The sequence below is a fragment of the Rissa tridactyla genome, chromosome 1, assembly GCF_028500815.1.
Source record: "Rissa tridactyla isolate bRisTri1 chromosome 1, bRisTri1.patW.cur.20221130, whole genome shotgun sequence".
In the NCBI taxonomy this organism is placed as follows: domain Eukaryota; kingdom Metazoa; phylum Chordata; class Aves; order Charadriiformes; family Laridae; genus Rissa; species Rissa tridactyla.
The window spans coordinates 153,164,504-153,189,901 of NC_071466.1; the positions used below are offsets into that span (position 1 = coordinate 153,164,504).

Genomic DNA, 25,398 nt, shown 5'->3' on the forward strand with positions numbered 1-25,398 from the left:
GAGAGTCAGGATGGCCCAGAGATGGCAACAGTGCTGTCGCACAATGTCAAAGCAGGGTAAGCCTTGAGAACGGGACAAAATGGGGTACAAGCACAAAACTGATAACATGACGAGTATACAAATGTCTCCTGGACCAGCATAGAGAAAGCGTGTATAACCGAACAGGTCTTGGCCAAATGAATTGAGACAGATTGACCCTGAAGAAACACATCCAAGCAAATGGACAAATGGAAAGTAGAGGTGAAGGGGAAAAAAGCAAGAGGAGAGAAAAAGCAGTAATTAATTAAAGCAGCAACTCGAGAAAGAAGAATGAAGAACTAGGAATGGGAGTAAAGAGTCTCTCAGCACATACTTCTTAAAAAAAAAAAAAAAAAGAATTCAACACACACAAGTCTACCAAGTAGGTTGATTTATGTCTCCTTTCCCACATCTATAGATTTGCTCTGTTTCCTTATTATTTTCCCCCATACTTCTTTATGGTTCCTTATCTCCTCCTTCTGCTCTGTCCTTTCTAATTTATTGCTGTTGCACATGCCTCCATCCACTTCTCCCTCCTCTCCTCATCAGCCTATATATATATCCTTCTCCTTCTGCCCCGAAGAAGGGACCTCCCCCTCCTGGGATGACAGTATCTTCTTGCTATACTATTCTTCTTTTGCATTTCCTTCCCATCAACAAGAAGAGTCCTACCGTATTACAGACTTGCAACTGATGTATAACACCTATCAAAGAAGATCTAAAAGGACAACAAAAAGGCCAATATGGCTAAACAGCATAGTAAAAAGAAGGCTATAAGACATGAAAAACACCCTTTAAAAAGTGAACGTCACAGCTACAGAATGAAAAAAAAAAAAAAAAGAGTATAAACTTCAGCAAGTTAAACATAAACCATAATTAGGCAGACCAAAAGAGATTTAAGGAAAAACTTGTTACAGCCATCAAAGCTAATAATGGCATACATCAGATATAGGAAACCTGCCAAAGATCCCCTAAGGCAAAGAGATGATGGAGGTCTAAAACTAGTGGTTTGAAGAAAAGGACACAGCAGAAAAGCTAAATGGATTATCTGCACCAGTGCTCACTACAGGGGAACTGAAGGAGGTTGCCACATGGGAGCCTTTCCTTACAGGGGCAAGTCCAAAGCCCTGTCTCAAAACAAATTGGCAGTAAAAGAGGCTTTAAAACAACTCAACACCAAGAACAGTTATAAATCCATTTGGCCTGGTAGTATGCATCCAAAGGAAATCAAATGTGAAACTGCTATTAGCTGCGGTGTGTAACCTATCATCTAAATGCGGCTCGGCACTAGAGAAGTGGGAGGTGATAAACATGACATCATTTGGCTCCGGGGAGGGATCTGGGGCGCAACAGATCTGCAAGTCTGATTTTCACTCCAGGTAATTTGTGAAAAACAGTAATAAAGACTAGTTCTAGCAAACCTCTAGAAAACTACAATGCAACAGAGAAGAATTAAACTTGTATTTTGCAGAAAGAATTTAGGTGGACAGATCTGCTGTTCTTTGATGGACTCAACAGGTACATGATACTGTGACTATGGAAAGGTTTTCTGAAAATCCAAATATAGCCCAGTCAGACAGAATCACATACATCAATGTTGTGCACTTGAATGTTCAAAAAGGCTTTTGATAAAATCCCTCACTAAAGACTTCCAATTTCTTAAAGGCATCATGGAGTAAGAGGGAAGGTCCTCTCCTGAATCAATACCTAGTTGAAAGACAGCAAGCAAAGAGCACGAGCACGTGAACAGTTTTTACAATTGCAGAAGACTGCAACCAGGGTTCCCAAGAGACACGCACTGGCATCTGAGTTGCTTCACGTGCAAAGGATCTTGAAAAGGCAGCAAACAGGGAGGTGACACATTTGCTGATGACATTGATGTGAACCACAATGCAGGAATTAAAGCTAACTACAAGGAGTTGCAGAAGGATCTCACAGTATTGAATGCTGGGCAAGAAGATGGCAGACGAAATGCAGTTCTGGTACAGGCACAACTACCAGGGAGTGTCTATATACACACTCCAAACCTGCATAAATCTGCACACAGATACTGATGTCTGTAAATCAGACACTTCCACTCACAATAGGTATCTTGGAGTTCGTGTGGACAGTGCTGTGCAAATATCACCCAGTCCTTAGGAGTGGTCACGGAAGGCAAGTGGAAGATCAGGAGTTAGTAGGAGAAGAAAACAAAAAATAGAAAGCAGTCCTATGTTACTGTGCTGCACATCTCTCTGGAAAGGTGATTCTGGTCTCCTTCTCAAAAGGACAGATTAGAGTTTGTAAGCACCCAGAGTAGACTGACAAGCAGGATCAGAAATGCAGCACAGCTTCCATCTAAGGAAGTTCAAAACCAGCAGACTCCAGTGTAAAGAGACAGCCTTGGGTGAGGACATGGGGGCAAAGGCATGGAAGACAGAAGACAAGTGATGAGCTGATGGTTACCCACTACTCATTCAGCACACCAAACAAGATGATGAGGCAGAAGGCTCGCAGCACACAGAAGGGAAATAGTGTGCACACTGTGTAATTTAACGACAGAGCCCGGTGCACAGGATGCTGCAGAAGCCAAAACTATAAATAGATTCAAAAAAGCAGTCAGAGACATTAATGGAAGAAAAGTCCATCAGGGGCTGTTAAAAGCAAAAAAAGCAACTAACTCCTGACTCAGGAAGTCTTTAAACTGCAGATTACTACAAGCTGGGAAAGGACTGAAGAGAAGGATCACTATTGCTGGCCCTGTTCTTACATTGCTTCTCTAGGCATCTGCTGCTGATTGCTCTCAGGGGCAGACCATGACACTAGGTGACCCAGCAGGAACGTTCTCGCCTTCTCGTCAAAAGCCCAGGGCAGATCTCTCTCCTGGAATTGTCCCCAAAAGAGCTGAGCTGAAGAGCGAGCCAGCTCAACCCAAGCCATCAAGCCCTGCAGTCTAACCTGGGCAACACCAAACCCCTCCCTTGAGGCAAGGTGTACTAGCTCCAGTTCAGTGCTGCATCGAAGCACTGGCATGGTTTCTGAATTTGAGCTGGTTTGTAGATGGCCAACGTGCTTGGAACAGAGGTAACATGGACAGAAGTCCATTTGCGGCCAACTAAGCAGACATAACCTTCGCCCCCTCTTCTGCAACAGACCCCCTGGCACCCATAATCATCCCAAGAGTGCTCCTTAATGGGAAGATATATCCTCCTGTCATGTGCTCCAGTTTGGCTTCATTTCTCTTAAACGTGGGTGACCACAACTGTAGGCAACGCGATACCAGATCACGCCTGCAACTCAGCATATGGAATTGCCATCTTCCCACCCCCCTTTCAACAAGAGAGCCATCCAACTTGGAAAGGCATCTGGCTTTCCTTCGAGTGGCCACCGTTAGCCAGAAGGGTTTCGACTGGAGGCGCGCTTCACAGGGATCACTGCGCGAGCCCAGACCGGTCACCATGGCTGCTATTGTTTGAACAGCAAACAGTGTTTCAGGGAGATGGGCAATGAACTATGTCACAGCGAAGAAACACCTATTCCAGATTTTTTTGAAAAAAATCCCACTAACAGAGCTCTGATCACTTCAGTAGTGTTTCCTGAAGACCAAAGGGTATACACATAAAAAATAATTTCATACCTTTTAGTGCTGCGTAAATTAAACTTTGCTCTGGCCAATAAGTTAGAAAATAAAGCTAAGCAACCTGTGCGCAGATCACCTGCGTTTCTGCAATTACTCCACAATTAGACAACTGCTGAAAGCAGCTGGAGGCAAATGCAATACATTTGCTAGCAAAACACAAAATGAAACAGTCTGTTTCGGTGCAAAAAAAATATATAAACGAGGTTGTAGAGAGAGCTGTTTGGCAAAGAGTAATCAAATATAATGAAATATGGTACATTAAGCTTGGCACTTCATGGCATTTCATTTTTGTCATTAAGAACATTGCTAAAGAAAATTCAATATATTCAATAGCGTTACTATGGTGTTCTAGAGGGTTGCAAAGAACTTTTGCTATGTCTTTGAAAAGGAAAGTGTTACATTATTGGTAAAACTATAGAACTGAAGTTATTTAAAAACAGTGAGTCTTAAAAATGTGATTGCCACAAGCATATAAAGTGCTGATACCAGTTTTTTGCACAGTTGCCAGAAAACAGAAAGTAGGTGTTATTTTATAATCAAAATGTTAATGACAGCAATGCATCAACAGCAGGACTCGCACTAAAGAAAACTATTCTATGTAACAAACTTATTTTAAACAATACAAAAATGCAAGTATTCTCCCGTGGTCGCTCCTACCTGAAAAGGGATTCTCGTGACAGCCAGATTTCGTTTTGTTTCACCGTCTTCCAAGAGAAGAGCAGCAGCAGGAAAGCAAAGAGCGTCAGAACAGTAATTCTCCACTTATTTAACCAGGTAGACAGCTTTTTCAGACCGTGGACAAAAAGGATGCAGTACCCCATACTAGGGGGGAGGGGGGAAAAAAAAAGAAAAGGTACCAAAAGTTATATTCCAGTACTCTGGTTTATAATGCAAGACCATTCAGTATTGCACTTATTACACGATTATGGGGTTTTTTTGGACTAATTATGTTTTCCAGGCTAACAAACTCCAATTCAACAGCAGTTTTCCTCAAGTCACTACACAATTTCCAAATTAATCTAAATGATAGACCGGGACGCCAGAAGTACAGTAACGTACATGACACCACCTGGCATAATGGTAGCTTACACCAGCCCGCAGAAGGCAGCTGCTTTTCTGAACAGCAAGCTAAGAAAGCATCATGTAATAACAGTAATACTGAGCACAACTGGAGCAGCATAGAAGTGAAAAGTATTGTAGCACAGGGAAGCCTCTAAACAACCCCAGTGGTGGCTGCTATTAATTCCAGTTTACAAAGTGCGAAGCTGTGGCGGGAGAGCGAGTGTTGCAGCCGACACCACAGCAGGAGCAGAGGCCACGTCAAACGGCAGGAGTCCCTGCCTGGGTCTTGCACGTCCACATCAGGGTCAGCCCATCCCATCTAGTAGCCGGTCCAGAACAGCTGAGATGGGGTAGCAGAGCTTCCATGAAACCACACACGGTCTTCTCCAGCGCCCAGCCTCCAGCCACTTCCAGGGTTCTCCATGCCAAACTACTGAGGCATTTTCTGTGAAGTGAACCGCATTTTAAACAGGCCTTACTCCTGTATAACTTTAAATCAATTCAATAATTATTTACCTTAATTCAAATGCTATGTTAATTCTTCCAGTGATGCCCCTCTGAGGTGGAAATGGAGTGCTTTCGGCTGCTGTACTTAGTACGCCACTAATTCTGCTTGGCATTTTTAGAAAGGAATTTCAATTCCTATTGCCTGGGGAATTTCATTAGCTTATCTATAACTCTCCTATGCAGTTACTTAGCACCTGATTTAGTTTTTTAGACTTAAAAGCTATGTTAATCCAGGCATCTCCGTCTGAAGAAAAAAGGGAGCAGAAGGATCTGGAATAACATTTGGGGACCACCAATACACAGGGACAAAAGAGCAGCCCTCCCCAGTCACTGGCACACCTTGAACCCCAGCTGAATCCCACACTTGAACACAGGCAGGATGGTGGCAGGGAGCTCATCACACCTGCCCAGGCTCCAGCCAGAGATCTACAGGTTTTCCTGGTCCGTACCAAGACATCCGAGAAACTTCCTGATAAGACTGCTACCAGGTAAGAAAAACTAAGAACACAATTTCCCTGTCAGAGGTGACCTTGCAAGCAAGCACACGATATGGTGAAAGTCAATCTGGAAATCAGAAAAAAGAAAAATGTCCCACCTTCGAGAAGCTGTGAACGTGCTTCTTGGCACAGTTTCACAGAACCACAGAATTGTAGGGACTGGAAGGGACCTTTGGAGATCATCTAGTCCAACCCCTCCTGCCAAAGCAGGTTCACCTAGAGCTGGCTGGACAGAAACTCATCCAGGAGGGTTCTGAATGTCTCCACAGAAGGAGACTCCAGCACCTCTCTGGGCAGCCTGTTCCAGTGCTCTGCCACCCTCAAAGTAAAGAAGTTTTTCCTCATGTTGAGATGGAACTTCGTGTTCCAGCTTGTGTCTGTTGCCCCTTGTCCTGTCACCAGGGACCACTGAGAGGAGCCTGACCCCATCCCTCTGCCCTCTTGGAGGTCTGGGCACATTGCCTGGGCTTCGTAAGGATGGAGGGGGACAATAATTCTTGCTTTTACTGAGGAAAAAAGAGCCTCTGTTGTATGTACAGATCAGCACCAGGCAGTGCTGGGTACTGTACAGAGGGGTATAGACACAGGGGGCAAATCCAGAGACAACATGAGATCTGGAGATCGTTCAGAACTTCTTCATTGGTGTTTTAGAGTTCTGTTTTTCAGAAGTGGGTATCAGTATTTTTTTTTCCACTTAACTATGCTTGCATTTTGCTGCAACACATTTCTTATGGCACTTGCACTGGGTTTTTTCCATGAATTCTTTTGCACACATACGTTTATTGCACCTACATTAACTGCAAGCAGACATTTAGAGCTACAAACCGAGATGCTGGTGCCAAACAATCCAGCCTTTATAGCTATTGAACCCTACTTTAAAAGCTCTGAAAAGCTGATCTTGGTAATAAGCCCTCCCTTTCCAATAAGAAATGCCTCAAAAACCTGCAGACGGTTTTCACTCTGTTATTTTGCTTTTCAGCAATTTCATCCTTCCCTTGGAATTAATTATCTGACATAAACATTATTTAATTGCTTTAGCACAAGGCCGTTTTCAAAGGAATTTCCCTACACCTTCACATTTTCAAGAACGGGCCTTTTCTAACAGAATCATGAATGCGTCCAGAAAACAAAAAATGCAAACGTCAGTGTCTTGGTATTTATGTCAAACCCTGCCCCAGCTGTTGGGAATTTCTGCCTTAGCAGCAGCACTCAGTCTGCTTGTCCAGAACACGGCCAGCCGTGCATTACAGCTTACATAGTCACTGGAAAGGTGGTCTCGAACATCTGCAGTGCATCGCCACAGAAGTTACAGGGAGATGCTGGGTGATAGAGAGGAGCAAGGGTTCCTCTCAGACTGCAGCTCCCATCACAGCTGCATGGGCAATGACACAGCTCAGGTACGTAGCGATGCCCAGCTCCGCATAGCACCTTCCATCGGGGGCTCCCAAAGCACTTTGTAAAGGAGGTCCGCTGCGATTGTCCTCTTACAGAGCAGGAACCTGAAACATGGCAATAAAGTGATTTGCTCTGCTGACAGGGGACTGGCAAACAAGGCAATGAAGTTGCAGTCCAGGGCTCTACCCAGAACACAGGGGAGTACGCAATGGAAACCAAGGTATCTTAGGTATCTCGAGCCAGCAATGTGCCCCTGTGGCCAAGAAGGCCAATGGTCTCCTGGGGAGCATTAAAAAGAGTGTGGCCAGCAGGTCAAGGGAGGTTGTCCTCCCCATCCATTCTGCCTTCGTGAGGCCCCATCTGGAGTACTGTGTCCAGTTCTGGGCTCCCCAGTTCAAGAAGGACAGGGAACTACTGGAGAGAGTCCAGTGGAGGGCTACAAAGATGATCAAGGGAATGGAGCACCTCTCTTGTGAGGAAAGGCTGAGAGACCTAGGTCTGTTTACCCTGGAGAATACTGATCAGGGATCTCATCAATGCTTATAAATACTTAAAGGATGGGTGTCAAGAGGATGGGGTCAGGCTCTTTTCAGTGGTGCCCAGTGATAGGACAAGGGGCAATGGACACAAACTGGAACACAGGAAATTCCATCTCAACATGAGGAAAAACTTTACTTTGAGGGTGGCAGAGCACTGGAACAGGCTGCCCAGAGAGGTGGTGGAGTCTCCTTCTGGAGATATTCAAAAGCCACCTGGACGTGTTCCTGTGCAACTGCTCTAGGTGAACCTGCTTTGGCAGGGGGGTTGGACTAGATGATCTCCAGAGGTCCCTTCCAACCCCTACCGTTCTGTGTGATTCTGTGTGATCTTGCTGAAAAGCCCACGGGACTCCCTGAGACTTAAAGAGGTAAGTAACCCAAAGGGAGGCTCTACATCCACATTCAGCAAGACAGAAAGACTACGGGATTCAGCAGTAAGTACAAATACAGAGGGGAATAGGCTCCCAAATGGCTGCTGGAAGGGGATCATGCAGCAAACATACCAGAATCCCAAACTGCAAAGCTGCTAAGGGTAAGGTTAAAGGAGCAATGCTAAAGAGGCGAGGGTTGAAGCATGACTTACGCTTTAATAAGATAGAGATAATTGTGACAACATTAGGACTGAGTTGTAGTTGCGTCACAATTATAGTCTAACTAGCCTACAGTCAATGTACCTGCACTATAAAGTGCACGGGCACCCAAAAGAAAGGAAAAGAAGGAAAAGGATCAGAAAGCATGAAGTAGGAAGAAATTCTTTACCATGAGGGTGGTGAGGCACCGGAACAGGTTGCCCAGGGAGGCTGTGGATGCCCCGTCCCTGGAGGTGTTCAAGGCCAGGCTGGATGGGGCTTTGAGCAGCCTGGTCTAGTGGGAGGTGTCCCTGCCCATGGCAGCGGGGTTGGAACTAGATGATCTTCAAGGTCCCTTCCAACCCAAACCATTCTGTGATTCTAAGTGAGTTCTATTTTCAGAACCTGGAAAGTTTGGCTTAAAACTTCAGACAATTTCCTGCCACAGATGATCAAGGAAAGGGTGGGGAGGACACAGCCGCGTTATCTTGTCAGGGACCTTTTGGTGCAGATGTCAGGTGGAGCCACATCTTTTTGCATGGCGTTTTTTAGGACATGGTCATTTCAAGCCCATCCCCTGGGCTGAGGGCGGATGTTACATTCCTGGCTGCAGGTCTTCTGCAGGCCAAGGACTCCCAAAGCACAGAGAGCACCCACATGTCCTTTGCCGCCAGGAAAGCATGTGCGCTTGTGATTTCATGCCACTAATTGTTTGCAAAATAACAACTCCCTGCAACATCCCCAAAGCTGTTATCCTTAGTAATTTTTGCATCTCTCTTTACATTTCTACCTTAAGGCCAAATCATTATAGTGAAATCAGGGCAAATCCAGACCCCTCCTCCAGATCCCATGGTCTGCTCTAAACAAAACAAAAAAAGCGTCCACACCAATGTACTAAGCATCTGTGAAAAAAACCCCATTATATTACTATCATGTCCTAGTCCCAAAAACTGATAATCCCTCATATCTTACAATACACTTGTTTCACACTAGACTCATCAGTCCTGGTACAGAAATGAGCTTTAGTACAGAGACCATGAAGTTTTGAACCAGTAAAGCACCACGCTTGCTAAGATGGAGTTGCTGCAGTAGCAACATGCCCCGACGGTCACTGGACTTGGAGAACCCTCCCACAGCGCTTCACCCATAAGATGCTAGTTCATCCCATTTCCCTCGATCCTGACCTCACCAGGCCCTAATAAGCCCCCTGAAGCTGAGCTGAGTTTTAGCAAGTCGGCAGCAGCCCAAGGACTGGTACCCTGGTAAGAAGAGCCCATATAGGTGAGACTGCTCTTATCTAATTAATGTAACTTGCCAGGTGACTCTAAGACACTTCCTTTGTGGTTGCCTCTGCCATGACCCTGCCATCACCAACAAACACAGAGAACTTTTCAAATACATGAGCTTTTCTTCTCAGAGTGCCAGGGGACTCGACTCCATATCAAACACAAGCACTGGCTCGACAGGATATCAGATTTTTACTCAACACTGCATTTAGATGAAAAAAACCGAAAACGTCTCAAAAGCATCTTTCAAAGACCCATTTGCCACTTGAAAAAAATACGGTAAATACAACATTCCAGACATCTCCATAACTATCTGCATATGTATGGAGGCTGCAGGGTTGTGGGTTTGGGGTTTGTTTAGGATTTTTGTTAACTCTAGCATTCCCTAGGGAGGGGAAGGGAGAGGACCATTTCTCCTAGAGGGCTTTTCTCTTGGCATTGTCATCCCCTGTCATGCAAGCACTTTTCTAAAATACTTTCTACCCAAAACAAAACAATGGGAAACAAGCAAAATCCCCAACCCGCTATTATTTTTTTAAGTCCATTTTCCACTGGATTACTGTAAAACTGCTAAGCTTTTTTTTAATTTCTTCTGTAGGATAAGCAACAGCCTGCTGCAGCAACTGTTCCCCACTGTGAAAAGTCTATCCCAGCTTGGTCCCCAGAGTCAGATGCGAAGCAAGACCTGAGGAACAGCCCAACAGGTTAACATGGTAATAGTTTTTCTTGGGCTTACAATGAGCACACTTATTACGGGAGAGCCTGTGGCTTCAGAAATTCAATGATGCTGCAGGAGAGCTCGGCAAACGGACCAACAGGCCGACATTTTCACGGTTCCTCACGTTTCAGGCTCCTGTGGTACTAAAGCGGTACCTTAGGGATGTCCTGAATTGCAGCGAGGGCAGGGCTGCACCCGGCAGGCAAACCCCTGTGCCATTGCCATGTGTTTCTGGCAGACTGCATGCAGGGAGCTGTGCTAGGACAGATTTTCCTCTTTAATTTCTGTGGTTTGTTAATATCGTTCCACCTGCAAGGAAGTGAAGTGAGAGGAGGCACAAGCAGATGGGAATGAGGTGGCACGCAGACCTCATTTCCCACGGTGCACTACACATATCACCGGATTGAAAAAAGAGCCAAAACAGCAGATACTTAATATTTGCAAACGCTTCTTCCTTAATTAGATCTCAAATTCAACCCTTCCTTTGGCCATTACGGCTCCTTTCCCGAGGCAAGGCTGTTACTGACAATGCTTACACACGGCTCCTCTCTCCCTCTGTGGATCAGGTTTATCACTTTTCAGTAGAAGTCAGGAATGGCTTCACTGCATTACATTCTTGGCGATGGCATCTAATCAAAGACACGTGTGGTTAGTGCCACAGCCCAAGATACTCAGGATGTTCTGCTACAGCAATCTTCCTGCATCAGAAACCATCTTACCCTCCTTCAGAAACCGCTCGGAGACATACTGCTGCAGAAAGCTCCTGAAAAGCGAGGCATGTTCCAAGTCACGCATCTCACTGCGATTTTCTGAGTTGCGACTTTGCACCGCACAGGTTTCCACTCCACGGAGCAGCGCGTGGGCAGAGCAGGCTGAGTGCTGCAGTTCGGAGGCACCGCGCAAGAGGGACACCAGCGCTGCAGCCCCAGCCTTTTCTAACCCACCACAGCCTTTTCTGACCCACCCAGGTAGGGCTGCAAGCTCACGATTTCAAAAGGATGGGGAAAAAAATATGCTGAAAAGATGCCTTCCTCACACTTTGTAATGGTTATTTTGGGGATGTCAAAACTCCTGAAGTAGATGGTGGTTTGTTTGTTTGGTTGGTTTTTTTAAACTGATTTAATCTCAACTGCATGGACACAAACTTGGAGTAAATCATCACAGCAGTTACTCCAGATTTCAAAGCTCAGCCTAGATAAGAATCCAGATGCATACATACATACATACATACCAGTTAAGAAAAGAGCTGCCTACAAGCAGCCTGTCAAAGGATGGAAGAAATACTGCCCAGTTCAGGGGCTGCTAATGCAACAAAAGGGATTATCTCAAAACTATACTGAGACCAGAAAATGCACTTGGCTTTGACATTTCACCCCGGAGGCTCTTTCTGGGCTGCAAACCTCCTTCTTGATTTCCAACACTTATTTAAGATGACTCCCTTTCCCTCCATAAAAACTAACCCTCACTTTGAAGCTGCTCTGAAGCAAGTTTAACCCTTGCATGCATGTCTTAAATTAAGCGTGTACTCTGCTGCTGCCCTTCAGAGAGCGGGGAGTGCAGCCGAGAGAAAGACGCTGTCTGCCCCCAGGTCTGAATGATGAACACTAATATTTGATTCTCTCAGTTTCAAAGTTCCCTAATGAGCTTCCTAGCCCCAGCTCCACACACACTACCGGGCACGACACGCTTTTCGTGTTCCCGGTTCAGCCTGAGCTGAGGAAACGCGCTGAGAGGAAGAGCCAAAGTCAGCCGAAATGCAGCTTGCAGGCAGGGCTGTTGCTGCAGGGGGAAAAAAAAAAAAAAAAAAAAAAAAAAAAAAAAAAAAAAAAGAAGGCAGTTCATCCCTGTTAAACTCATCGGCTAAAAAGTGGGCTTGGCGCACCACGTGGGCTGCTCCTGCCTCACTACGCAGCAGCCAGATGCGGAAGGGAGCGCTGGCAAAAACAAGCATGGCCAGGGTGGCTCTTTCTGCCCCAAAAAGCACTCTCAGGCACGGCGCTCCAGCGCCGAGCAGTGCTGGCAGGGTAGCAAAGATGGTCCTTTATGAAAAAGGTCACATTTTCCAAGGCTGGAGCTGTTCTAGGCCAAAATAAAATCTGGACTTTTAAAACATGTTTTCTTCTGGAAAAGTAGCGTATTTGTACGTGCATGCTAGTTCGCACCCAGGTCACCCAGAACAGCCAGAAACTCAGAAGTCAGAGCACTCCCTGTGACCTGGATCACCCAGGTTCAAACCGCTGCACCAGGCCGGGCTGAGAGCTGGGGATGCAGTAAGTGCGCTTGCAGGGCTCCGATTTTGGAGTCCCCCAAATTCTTCAGCCATCAAAGCCCAAGTGCTGCTCTGGAATAACCACACTCCACTGGTCCAAATGTATTCCAGAAATTTTGAGAAGTTTACTTTGCACTGCCGAGCTTACTGCTGGATTTTCTCTCGCAGCTGGTACAAGGCAGGGTAAATTCAGCAAGTTACAGGCTGGCTAATTTGACAGGAGTGCGAGCATGAGCCTAAATCAGGTCTGGATCAAACTGACACCACCAAGTGATCCAGCAGGGTGTAGATCCAGCACTAACGATCCTGGGAAAATGCTAGTGTGTGGCAGATGGACCTTGATGTCCCAACTCTCAGATAAGCATCCCCCGCAAAGAGACAATTCTGGGCCACATCCATCCAACTGTCCATTTCTGTTGTCCATGTCCTTTTGACGGTAAACTCCATCTTGGGCTGGAGTAGTTTTTTGTTTCCAATCTTTTCATCTAAAGTTGTCAAGGCGTGTAGTCAGCACACCTTGGCAAAAAGTTTTAGGTTAACTAAAATGTCATATTTTTTCCATGGGAAAATATTGTATCAAAACTTTCTCAACCAGTCGGGGCTACGAGGGAAAAACCTGTTGGAACAGTGATGTTTTTGGACTAAATGTCCAAAGGCAAGGAGGATGTGGGATGTGTCTCTGTCACATGTGGACAGCCAGCAGCATTGACTACGCATCTCTGCTTCTTCATTGGTACTGAGTTTTGGGGACAAAGCGAAAAGCATTGTTTAAATTTCCAGTCTCCCAGCAATGATGACATGGAACGGATATCTTATTTAGCATACAAAATAAATCCCATTGGAAAAAAACAAGCCTCACAGCTCAGAATTATCACTGTGACAACAAGTAACTGGCAGCATACTTAACTTACTACTGAGTCTGCTGAATAAAATGTCAAATTTTCACCAGAATTAAGAGGCCTTTTCCTGGAATAAGGTCTGCAAGTCATAATAGAAAGACACAGAGAACCATAAACACTGTCAGAATACATCTTATTTGGAAAGGTACCTTATGAGTTAGTGTTAGACTTTGTCCTTGGCTCTAAATTAAAAGCTATGCAGGCCCATATTAAAGACACTTAGACATGATCGGCTAAGTCATCAAAATGATTTAGCTCCACTAGCAATGTGGTCCTCTAGTCAGAACATGATGTAATTAGAGAAAATGCAGGAACTCTTATTTTCCTTATTAGAGAGAAAATATGGACTAGAAATGAATGATTTTGCTAACCTTTGAATGGCTATTTAACATTTGGACACATTTCCCTTCCCTTCCTTCCAATAAGTCACGTGATAAACAAACCCACTTCATTAGAGTGTTTGAGTCCAAGATTTCCCTTCCAACAGGTTCCTATCTGAAATATTTCCAGGTAATTCCAGAAACTTTTCAGGCTTTTGATTACTGTACGTATTACAGAAAGAAAACATTTTATAAATGAAAAATCCTATATAATTCCATGAGGAGTCCACAGAAATTTCCTTAAATCTTATATACTTTACTGGGGAAGGGTCTATATTCTACAGTTTTAATTCAAATAGAATGGTTTAGACTGGAAGAGACCTTTAAAAATCATCTAGCTCCAACCCCCCTGCCATGGGCAGGGACACCTCCCATGACCAGGTAGCACAAAGCCCCATCCAGCCTGGCCTTGAACACCTCCAGGGATGGGGCATCCACAGATTCTCTGGGCAACCTGTGCCAGTGCCTCACCATCCTCATAGTGAAAAATTTCTTCCTGATATCTAATCTAAATCTACCTTCTTCCAGTTTGAAGCCATTACCCCTCGTCCTATTACTACGTGCCCTTTAAAAAGTCCCTCCCCATCTTTCCTGTAGGCCCCCTTTAGGTACTGGAAGGCCGCTAGAAGGTCTCCCTGAAGCCTTCTCTCTCCAGGCTGAACAACCCCAACTCTCTCAGCCCATCTTCATACTAAAGGTGCTCCAGCCCTCTGATCATCCTCGTGGCCCTCCTCTGGACCCGCTCCAACAGGTCCATGTCCTTCATGTGCTGAGGGCTCCAGAGCTGGACGCAGTACTCCAGGTGGAGTCTCACCAGAGCAGAGTAGAGGGGCAGAATCATCTCCCTCAACCTGCTGGCAATGCTTCTTTTGATGCAGCCCAGTATATGGTTAAAATAAATACTGTAATAATTTCTATAATTCTATAGTAGGGATATAATTTCCCATTCAATTCCATTGGATGTCTCCAAAAACTTCATGTAAGAAACTATTTTCTATTAAATTTCACAAGGCATCATCTTAAGGGTACCATATTCCCTTGTAAAAAAGAATTCCTCTTTTAATCAACATGACCAAGTAGATTATTTCCACAAGATGATATTAATTTAATTTATTACTATTTTTTAAAAGCAATATCCCTACATATCTGTACTATTTTCAAGAGCAGAATAAATGCATCTGAAGGTTTTCTTTTAATCTAATATATCACAGCAAAACCAAAAATCTTTCCAGTATGCCCATTAATGCTGATACTCAACACAAATTTAGCTTTTTCCTGAATCAATCGTACATGGCCAAAACGCAACATGTTTCTCAAAAGCATGTTTTAAATTTAGTTAAAATAACGCAAGACTGCAGTCTAGACCAAACGCGCCATGAGCTAATCTTTTTCAGCTTTGCAGAATCATTTCGGCTTTTATTCCTATGTCTTTACTGTCTTTTGCCAAAATATCTGGCACTAGCATCTCAGCATTTCTTGCCTGCATTAACAGAGGATGGCTGCTTTGATTTCTCCTTAAAGTGTTTAATAGGGGTGGGCAAGCCTTCAAAAGCTAGGAGCTTAGGTTTGGATACGCATCTGAAAGGTAGATGCTTGCAGCGTTTAGCCTTTATACAAGCAGTTAATTCCCATTAACTGATGAGAACTCTCTCTGCTCCCTTCCGAAGGGCAGTGTGGAGTTGTTATCCCTGGGACAGGGAAGCAGAATTGGAGTCTCTGGCCTCAGCCAAGGTCCCAACCTCCTTGCCCCCAGCCACGAGCTGTTTTGCAGACTGCTGCTCGAATTGACACCCTGGAGATGGGACAGGCAACCCCCAAGGTATAAAGGGACCAGGCTGGGGCTGAGGTCTGGCCCACCGCCATCACCTGATGCCCTCCCGGTCCCCTCCCAGTGCCCCCAGGTCCATGGCTGAATTACAGGGAACTTAATCTAGTTCACTCCTTCTGGACTTTGGTGGCTCCGTGGCCCCTGCAAGAATAGCAGCAATAGATTAAAGCATTAAAATCAAGTGGTTTTTTCAGTAAGTGGAACAGGTGTGACTTGGATTCCATATCCAAATCCCAAATGAATTGTGGACTTAACTTGAAAGCAGTGCAAAAATCTTAATTATGTTGCTGAATTTAGATCAGGGAGCCGATAAACTGGCTCCACAGAGTCAATAAGACTTTCGCTGCTGACTTCACTGGGGTTGGGGTTTCACTCCAATTGAAAAGAGAAGCTTCTTCTGTAAATCAGATGATCCCTTACTGGATCTGATCTAATACTGAAGGAATGCTGAATAGGTAAACAGGAATTCAGCTCTCCATGAACTTGTAGCTTCAAATAACCTTAAAGAAAGGGGTGGCAAAGGAAACTGAAAAAGACACCACCCCATTACACAACTGGTCTTTAAGAAAATGAAGATGATGTGGAAAGCACAACGTGTTCCCTGAAAAGAGACGTCCCATCATCAAGTAGCTGCCTTGTAAGTAAAGGAGACTTATGCTCAGGAATATTCAGGTTCATAAAAATTACAGCTAATTCCATTACTTACCAGGTTCTTTTTCTTTTTCAATTATAAAAGTTTGTAATGTATGGAATTGCACTAATTGGAACAAATGCGTTAGCATGAAGAACCAAAAACATGCTCTATGCAAAGGCAAAACTTCCATATGGTCCCTGCTTTGCTATGGCACGAGGAAAGCTTTAACATGATGTGTTAAGTTCCTGAAAAATACAAGTACACTTTTTTCTGGGTGCTGGCTTTCTTGCAGATTTTTAGATCGACACCAAAGAAAATGCCATCCTGTACATAGCAGTTCTAGTATTGACAATTAGGGTTGCAACAACAACTTTTGATATAGTGAGGAGCTTGTGAAAAAAATGACGGCAACCCATAAGTGCCTGTGCTGGGAAAGAGTAACTGTGTGCTCTGCAACTCACTCATTGCAATATCAACCACAAACGAGTTGCCATAAAAATGGTGCAGGTGCCACTAGATTGCCTATCGCTTTCAGCAAATTAGAAATAAGCCATGTAGCAATGTTTTGGTTGATTTGTCGGTTCACATGAGGTTGTGAAAACAGCTTGAGTTGTCCAGATATAATACAGCAGCCCAGACAGGAGCCACTGCTATCAGGGTAGCAAGGAAAGACTAGGAAAACAGAAAATGCTCTGGTAGGAAAGGTCCCATCCAGTGAAGTAGGAGTAGCCTCAGCTCTGCCGGTACGTCAGTAGGGCAAGCAGCTCCTGGTTGGCACAAGAGTTGGCACTGCCTCTATAGTTTCTCCATGTGAAGGGCAACACAGAGCAAGAGCTGGTGCTCTTGTTTAAGTTCAGACAAATTGCTCGTAGCTCAGAGTAACTGGATGCACATCATTGTTCTTGATTTTCAAACAATTAGGCTGTCTGTGATGTTCAGAGCAGCATTAGCAGACACGCAGTAAGCATAATTACATCTACATTATGAAGAGGGAAAAAAACCCACAATGGATTAAGTCTTTCACTGATCCAGCTATTCATTGTGATGCCTCTTTGGAACACTGTGGCCCATAGAGTTGTATCCTGTCCACCACTCCCAAGCCATTTCACACCCCTAGCCCTCCTGAAAACAAGTTTGCCCCTCATAAGGATAAGAAAACAACAACAAAATTAAAATTTAAAGTTGAAAGACAATAAACTGTTTTCCTATGAAATTTTTCAGGCTAAAGTAATACTATCATTAAAAATTCCTGATTTAAGCAAATAAGTGCTGGTGACCCTCGAATGAAAACTAAATACAAGAAATATTTTCTCCAAATATTTCTGTTTTGCTAAAGCCAATTAAAGAAAACATTCAACCATTTTGACTTAGCTTATGTCCCTCTCCCCTGAGGCACGGCTGCAGACAGAAGAGGAATTGTTCCAAATACCCATCAATCCCCAGAAGGCAAGGCGCAGCCATATAATTAGACATCGAGCAAAAGGCTTATTCCTTGTTCCTTTCTGTTTACAACATCTTTTACACAAATCCTTGGGTCCTTACTTAACTTTTATTGAAAAGAGAATGCTTGACATTTTGCCCAGGTAACTCCTGAGCAACACTGAATGAGGACTTCAGGCTGTGACGCACATACACAACTGTCACTCCCTTAAATATTAATAAAAGGCTATTACTTGAAACAGATAGAAAAGCGGCTTCCAGCATAAGCCCAAAAACATAGACCACTGAGTTCTCTCCACCTGATTGAGGACTTTTGTCTAAATAAACATGAACGACAACCTCTGACTTGCTAACTAAGTTTTGGAGAAGGAATGGCAAAGTAAAGGAAAAGCTCTTCTCAAGATGCAACAGAAGAAAACTGCTAAAGGCTGTTCTAAATAAAGAACGCGAGCCCTTCCTAAAGCCATCATTATTAAACTGCCATGCTCCCAAGGGGAAAAAAAACCCAACATCCTACGTTATTTTTGTTCTGCCATAGTCATGAATGTTCGCAGAAATCCCCTTCACCTCTCATGTCATTTTGCACCCTGAGGATGTAAGGAGAGCTCATCTCTTGGTAACTCAGAGCCAAGAGCTCAGCTCTCTCCGGATCCTTTGGCTGGAGACTGCCCACCTCTCCCGCAAAGTGCCAGGGTTTGCCTTCCCTTTTCATGCCAGCTGCCTGCCAGCCGCGGGTAAGAGCAAAAACGAAACATTGCAAAGCAGGACATGAGTGATCTGACCAAAGCATGAGATCCAGGGACTCCGACACAGACTTGCTCCAGAGAAATCATTTAATCCTGCTGCCTCAGTTTTCCTGCCTGAAAGAAAAGCAGCGACTATCAATTACCTACTTTGTAGGTCACATATTTGCAAAGCCCTCAGGGAGATGAAAAGCATTATACAAACTATATGCACACATGTTAACGCTGATTAATTTTCTCTGCGCAAACATATCCTTTTTTCTTCTTCATTGCCCCTCCTCTCATTATATCAGCAGTCTCATCTGGAGGACGACAAGGAACTGCTGACTGCTGAAGTATTTTCCGCAGTTGTTCTTTTGAGATTCAGAAATGCAACCACTCAACACAGCCCTGTGTTCAGCTGACTGTTTCCTTAATAGCTTTGCGCTTTCATGTGTTTCCTCATTTTCTGTTACAGGAATTTAAAGCAATCTGATTTCCAAGTTAATTTGAAATGATGCAAGATCCATTAGTTGAGGGTATCGTTTGCAAAATAACTCAGAGGGACAACTTTCACTCACTATACTTTCAGGTATACCCTCAGCAAACAAAAGCAGGACTAGTGATGTGAATAAATTCAGCAGGATTTGACCCCAAAAGCAAGTCAGTATATAGCAGAGCACAGAGACACAGTCTAACTGCATAAGAAGCTTGTAATAAATGCAACATCTCCCACACAGCCTGAGTTTTACACCAATGAGCAGCTCTTTTGTGACAGTGCTTATACAAATGACAATCAGAATACACATACAGCTTTGCAAAAGACCACCTATAAGCATTTTTCTTAGGATTTTTGGATCCGAATTTTCTGAGGTTTCAATTTAAACATTTTGTGGAATAAAACTATTGTTTCAGTTATCACAAAGTAATCCAGAGCGAAACTGAGGACTTGTGCTTTGTCAACAGCTCCACAATGGCAGTTCCTGTTAGAGATAACAGATGCTGACCCTCTGCACCGGAGGGCAGAATTGGGCTTTCTGACTTGCAGTATCCAAAAATGACCATTTATGCTCATGGCTGGAACAAACTGCATGGGCACGGGTTGCCCAGAGAGGCTGTGGAGTCTCCCTCACTGGAGATACTGAAAAACTGTTTGTACATGGTTGCAGGCAACTGGTTGTAGGTGGCCCTCCTTGAGCAAGGGGCATGTAAAGGAAGTCCTGAGGTCCTTTCCCACTTCAACCACCCTGTGATTCCATGAAATGGGCAATAGTCTGGTACAACTTGGATGAATGTCCTCTGATTACCACTGCAGCCTCTGGTCTGGATACTGTGGAGATGTCAGAAGTAACACCTCAAAGCTGTTCTTGAGTAAATGCAATTGGAAGCACCCAAACTGCCAAAGTGACAATTGTTAAGAGGCTGGAAGCTGAGGGAAATGCCAGGGCAGGGGCTGAGCGATGGAGAAGTGGCCGGATTTTCCTTATCCTCTTCAACAACTGCAAATCCTCCGCTTTCAGATGTGTATGCAGTCAATAGCTTACAGGCAGGAGGTCATACGCATATTCCACAACTGAAGCCAACAGCCTTTTAAGACAGCAATAGCCACCTTTGTTTTTACTGACCACCTAATGTAGTGGGAAAGCTAAGCGATACCACAATAAAAATACGCCAGGTTAACTTCTGAGCTGCTGTCCTTAAGGTAAAAGACACTGGACAATTTAAGTTGATAATGCTTCCAAGAAAGATAGTCTTAGAGGACAACCCTCAAGAAACAACACCTCATCTCTGTATTGAGCTGTTTCAAGCACACCAAAAAAATCTGTGTTAAGAAAAAAAAAAAAAAAGGAAGGATTTTGGGTAGCTTTGCTCCTGCCAAACAATCTGCTCACAACAAACTATAAAATCTCTCATGCTGTCACACCAAAACTCAAAGGCAGAGAACACACTGACTAGCAATATAGTGTGCGAAGTATTGTAAAAGGGAAGAAGCAATCATGCCTGCTTTTAGAAAATGGGATCGTGGTCTCATTAGAAAGGAATTCAATTGCAATAGTTACCTCGGCATGTAAAGGACTCGCTCTGCCACCACAAATCCCACCCTGAAGAAGAGGTTGCTGGCTGGGATGAATGGGAAAACCAGGAACAACAAGCCAACCAAAACTTCTTTGTGTTCCAGTTTCTGCAATAACACAAAATTAAACAAATATCAACTAAAAAAATCCAACTTAATTCACCACTAACTTTCCCCTTTCCTTTTGAGATTCTTATTCATTAAAAAAAGCAACTTAGATTAACGTTTGATATGTTTTGCATTTAAAAGAAATTATTCCAAGATACTGTTCTTACATATTTAAGCACTGTTTGTGCTCCTGATATGCCCAGAAAGTGCACAAAGACTAACCACAGTGTGTATTGCCACCCTTGGTATCTTTTCCAAGGTCACCTCTATTGTATGCAGCTCCCTTGAGATGGCATAGGTAGTACTTAAGATACACCTCATATTGGTAATACGTACGTATAGAATAGTTTGAATGTATGTGTTAGCATGTCTACCACACTGTGGCTGTATGTAAATACACAAACGCGTATCGCATACACAGACTGCTGTGTTCAATCCTAAATGTTTATAACTGAGAAAAAGCTGTTCAATCAGTCACATTTTGTGTAAAGAAAACTATGTCCAAATGGCACATTAATGCAGTCATTTTATCCCTTTCGAGACAATATCTAAACTTGAAATGATACTTTTGCACACGAGGTCTCCACACTCATGCAGAGCTGGAAATTTGAGACATGCTAGATGTTAAAATTAATGTCTTTCACCTGAGCTCAGTTAATGCCTTTCACTTGAGCTCACTTTAATGTTGGAGAAATCAAATTGCCACATGCAAATTCAAAACAACCGTGATCTGCACGGCCAACACGAGCGTCTCAAGATGCTGTGACCAGCAGCAGCCACCGTTCCTGCCCCGGAGAGACCCGAGCCTCCTCGGCCAAGTTGAGTTTCTGATTTAGCTCCACCCCACGAGGGTGAATCAGCTCGTGCTTTCTGTTGATGATCTCAAAGGATGACATCAGGCTAGCAGAAGTGTGGCATTAGGTCTGTTGAATCACCCAGGCAGACATCTGCGCTTCCCTGCCCTGCGACACGGCTGCCTCGTCAGCCGCCGCAGCCTGCTTCTGCAGCCAGCGGGAGAAGCTTTGTCACGCTTAGGAACAGATGCAACCAGAATCACTTAGTGGTTGCAGCACTTTGTAATTGTTGTGGGTGATTTCTCAACTTTGGAGAGAGCAAATTGACTTCTCTTTACTGGAGGGATCTACATTTAGAGACGTTGAACAATATTTTTTTGAGCAGAGGAACGGAGTCTGATCAACAACGCGGGGCCAAGCAGTACAACCCGTCTTGCTTCTGCACAGCTACAGACCGTGCCACCAGTTACCACTGGCCTAGTCAGTGGCCGAAATTCAGAAGTCGCAGTATTAAAATATATTCATCCTATTCTGTGGGAAAGACAACAAACATTTTCTATGGTACCAAATGCAAGGGTACATGTCAGGAGGCTCTGATGTCCCTTTAGAGGAGATGAACCACAGGATCACAAAAAAGTGCACTGGCTTCCCCTGGCTCAAAGAGGAAACACGAGGCAGAGAGGGGAGCAGAATTCTTGCCTCCAGGCTTCTTTATCAACATCTGCTTTAGGCAGCATCGCAGTCACCTGCTTCTATTATCCACTTTTTCAGTGTCTTGGAATCACAGTTAGTAAGTGCCTTCCTGCAGTCACAACAGCACCTGAAATACATTATTCCCCGAGCTGAAGCTGACACCAATCCATAAAGCTGATGAGCAGAGGTGCCTGGTAATTGTAATTTTGGCTTACAATTATAATAGAAAATTGAATAGCAAAAAAAAAAAAAAAAAAGGATTAAAAATGATTCCTGAACTCAGAATGCAAATTACCAGTCCTAGCTCAACTCCAACTTCCCTCTCACCCAGCTCCAGACATATACTTCATTTCTCTCCTGCCATTCGACAGTCCCTTCCCACCTTGCCTGACTTAACCATGGTGCCCACTTGCTGCCGCCGCTCTACCCCAGGGGTTTCACAACAAAGACCCGGAGGAGAAGGGTGTATGTTGGGCCAAAGGGAGTGCACTGCTAGTGCATAAAATGTTCTCCATCCCCAATATACACTCCTGTTTTCAAATGAACCAAGTATTTCTCCAGTTGTTGTTCGTTAAGTCAATAATTGGGAAAGCAACCCCTAGTTTACATCTCTAAGAAGGACACGGCGTTATTCGAGGCTGCAGCATTGCAGATAAGCAGAGGAAACAATGCTGGAGAAAGACAAATAAAATCCGTACATCAAATGGGAAAGAGGAAAATGGGGGAATTAGCTCGGCTGAAGGAGAAAATGGTATTGTGTGCCCTTTCTCCCTCCACAACAAGTCACAGCTTTCGATTAATGCCACTGAGGGTTGCCAGCTCAGTCCCCTGGGGAGGGCTCAGAGACGGGAGCCCAGCACTCACACACACCAGCCTCACGGAGCAGCAAAGCCCTCTGTCGTGCTACTTATTTCCAAAACAAGAAACATCTGGCAGCTGGCAGCACCCTTTTTAAAGCACCCTTTTAAAGTTCAGGCAGAGGCTTTTGTGAAGAGCTGGTCCTGGAAGGCCAGGCTTTGGCTGATTTTATGCCACCCGCGGTCCTGCCTGTGAGCCAGCAGGTCAAACTGCTTGAGCTCGTGCTGCTGTCATGCCAGAGCTCAGTTTGGGTCTCTCTCCTCTACCCAGCCATTAACTTTTCCAAAATTTGTACAGGCACTTGGTGTATTTGACACCTTGGCCCTGCGGCAGGGCCCTGCCCAGGAACAGAGGCTGGAGAGACCCCCTGGGCAGGAAGAGCAGGTGGGGTTGCTGGTCATCCAAAACTCATCTGTGGCCATTAACAAGATGGTATGGATGCGACCTTTGGCAATTCCTAAATCATTGGCTGCCCATAGTTGGGAATTTTTACTGGAGGAAAAAGTTACACAATCTGGCTATTCACAGCCAGATCTTATTTCCCACTTCCCTAAATAGTTTCTACTGAACATGTGGCTACTGAACAAAAGCAGTCTTTGCCCTGATGCCAGAGCCACACGTTCCTCTATTCCAGCCTTGCGAGGGCTGGAGGCACAGCAGCTCTATCTGTCCCTGCCCTCCCAGCACGGGCTAACATCAGCTCACCTAGGCAGCTCAGAGAAAACAGAAAAAAGGACAGAAACGCAACCACGATGTGTTGAAAGGATCATGTGTACCACAGGTTATAACCGTAGACAGCTACAATCTAACAGCACAAGACTCATATGACACCATATTCTCCTTTAATCTTTTTTCCTAGCAAAATTTACTTAGCAGATTAATCTTTTATTCACCCTTCCCCTGGAGGGGCTGATACATTTATAGATAAGCAGGACAGAACAGTGCAAGAACACTGCGGACTGGTACTGTAGGGTTGCAGGAACAGAGGGCAGGCAGGATCTTCCATCTAACATGAGCCATAGGAGATGCCCTCCATGTGTTTTTTAAATAAAATAGAAAAACCCAACCTGTAGCTTGTTATATTTTTCAGGGGGGAAAAAAAAATAAAAAAAAATATTGGGACCATTTATTTGGTTTAACTACTCTGGTCATATAAGCCCACTTAAGAGAAAGCTGAGCTAAAGGTGGCAGAACCAGAATCTTCCAGGTGCCCACAGCAGTAGTAAAAGCTTTTAAAGAGCAGTTGGCAATTTTGTTTGTCTTCCTTTTTCCTTAGAATAAAAAAATCTAGGACTAGAAATTATAGATCACTTTATTCCTTTTACAGAAAGACATCTCCTTTCCTCTTTAAGATAGTGCTTTCTTTTGGAAATATAAAACTTATCTTTCTATGTGTCACAGAGGTCTGCAGGGGTGGGGAAAGCACCTTTGAATTACGCCTAGAGCGATTCCTTTTGTTAAAGACAAGCCAACTTCAAACCAAAATAGCATGCCTCATAGCAGATAGTTTGGTGGGGGTTTTCAAATTCACATCTACCTCTAATTACAATAGGCCTTTGTTATATTGTAACCAAAAAAAAAAACCCCAAAACCAAAACAAACCAACAAACCAAAAACCAATAAAGAAGAATTTTAACCTGCTACTTTTCACAGACTTGTCAAAGAACTAAAGAACACCACTTCTTCTCCCAAAGGCGAGGCAAAAAATTGTCACACTCTCTCAAACAAAATAGCAAGGAATCACGCCAAGGCCAAAAACCATCAACACAGACATAAATCTCAAAAATTGCTTCCTTGGCAATTTGGGGGAAAAGGAAGAAAGTCTTGAGTTTACAACTGAAAGAGATCTTGCTGTATTACATATAAGACATATTCCTGAGCCACAAATAAATATTTGCCGACTACTGTCAAATCACAAGTCTTCTACAAGCCAGAGCGCACAAAGTACGAGTGCAGGAGATACTCCGACATATCTGTCATGAACTATGGATTTGCATAAGCCCACTGTAAATTCCCTATCTTTCCGATTGAGAAAGCATCATCTGAGGTGCCAGATCCATTAAGTCTCACACTGTGATGGCAGAACTTATGTTCACACCCCCTGGCACCTCCAAGGCCTGAGTTGTTGGAAAGTGGAGCCATGAGGACAACTTTCCTCCCGGATGGACAAAGCTGCACCTTGGGGAAGATAGCAGCTGGGCAAACAAGTCCAAGCAAATTCCATTCTGTTCTGCCTTGGAATGTTTCCGAAGGTGTTTATATGTGCGTGCCTGTTTGATGGGAAGGTGGCAATCAAATGGGTTTAATTTCTTCCTCTAGCAGTTTATTTTGAGAATGAGGCAAGCGTCACCTCTCCACCATTGAGAACCAACAGCTCCACGGAGTAAAGACTTCCTTCCTACCGAAAGCATAAATCACCCTCTGTCAGTGAGCTCTGGATGGTGCATTGAAGCCAGCACGATGTTATGCTTGGAACATCTGACTGCAAA

At 44.2% G+C, this 25,398-nt stretch overlaps 1 protein-coding gene across 2 annotated transcripts in view; it reads right to left on the reverse strand.

The window, feature by feature from the left end:
* The window catches only part of TMTC1 (transmembrane O-mannosyltransferase targeting cadherins 1), a 151,293-nt gene that overhangs the window by 45,567 nt on the left and 80,328 nt on the right, over window positions 1–25,398 (reverse strand). Inside the window, exons 9-10 of one of the 2 annotated variants that reach the window (XM_054207460.1) lie at window positions 20,443–20,564; window positions 4,295–4,459 (exon numbers count right to left, since the gene is read on the reverse strand). In XM_054207460.1, the coding sequence (XP_054063435.1) occupies window positions 4,295–4,459; window positions 20,443–20,564 (287 nt within the window). The remainder of the gene's footprint in view (window positions 1–4,294; window positions 4,460–20,442; window positions 20,565–25,398) is intronic. The other variant, XM_054207465.1, reaches the window with a different exon arrangement.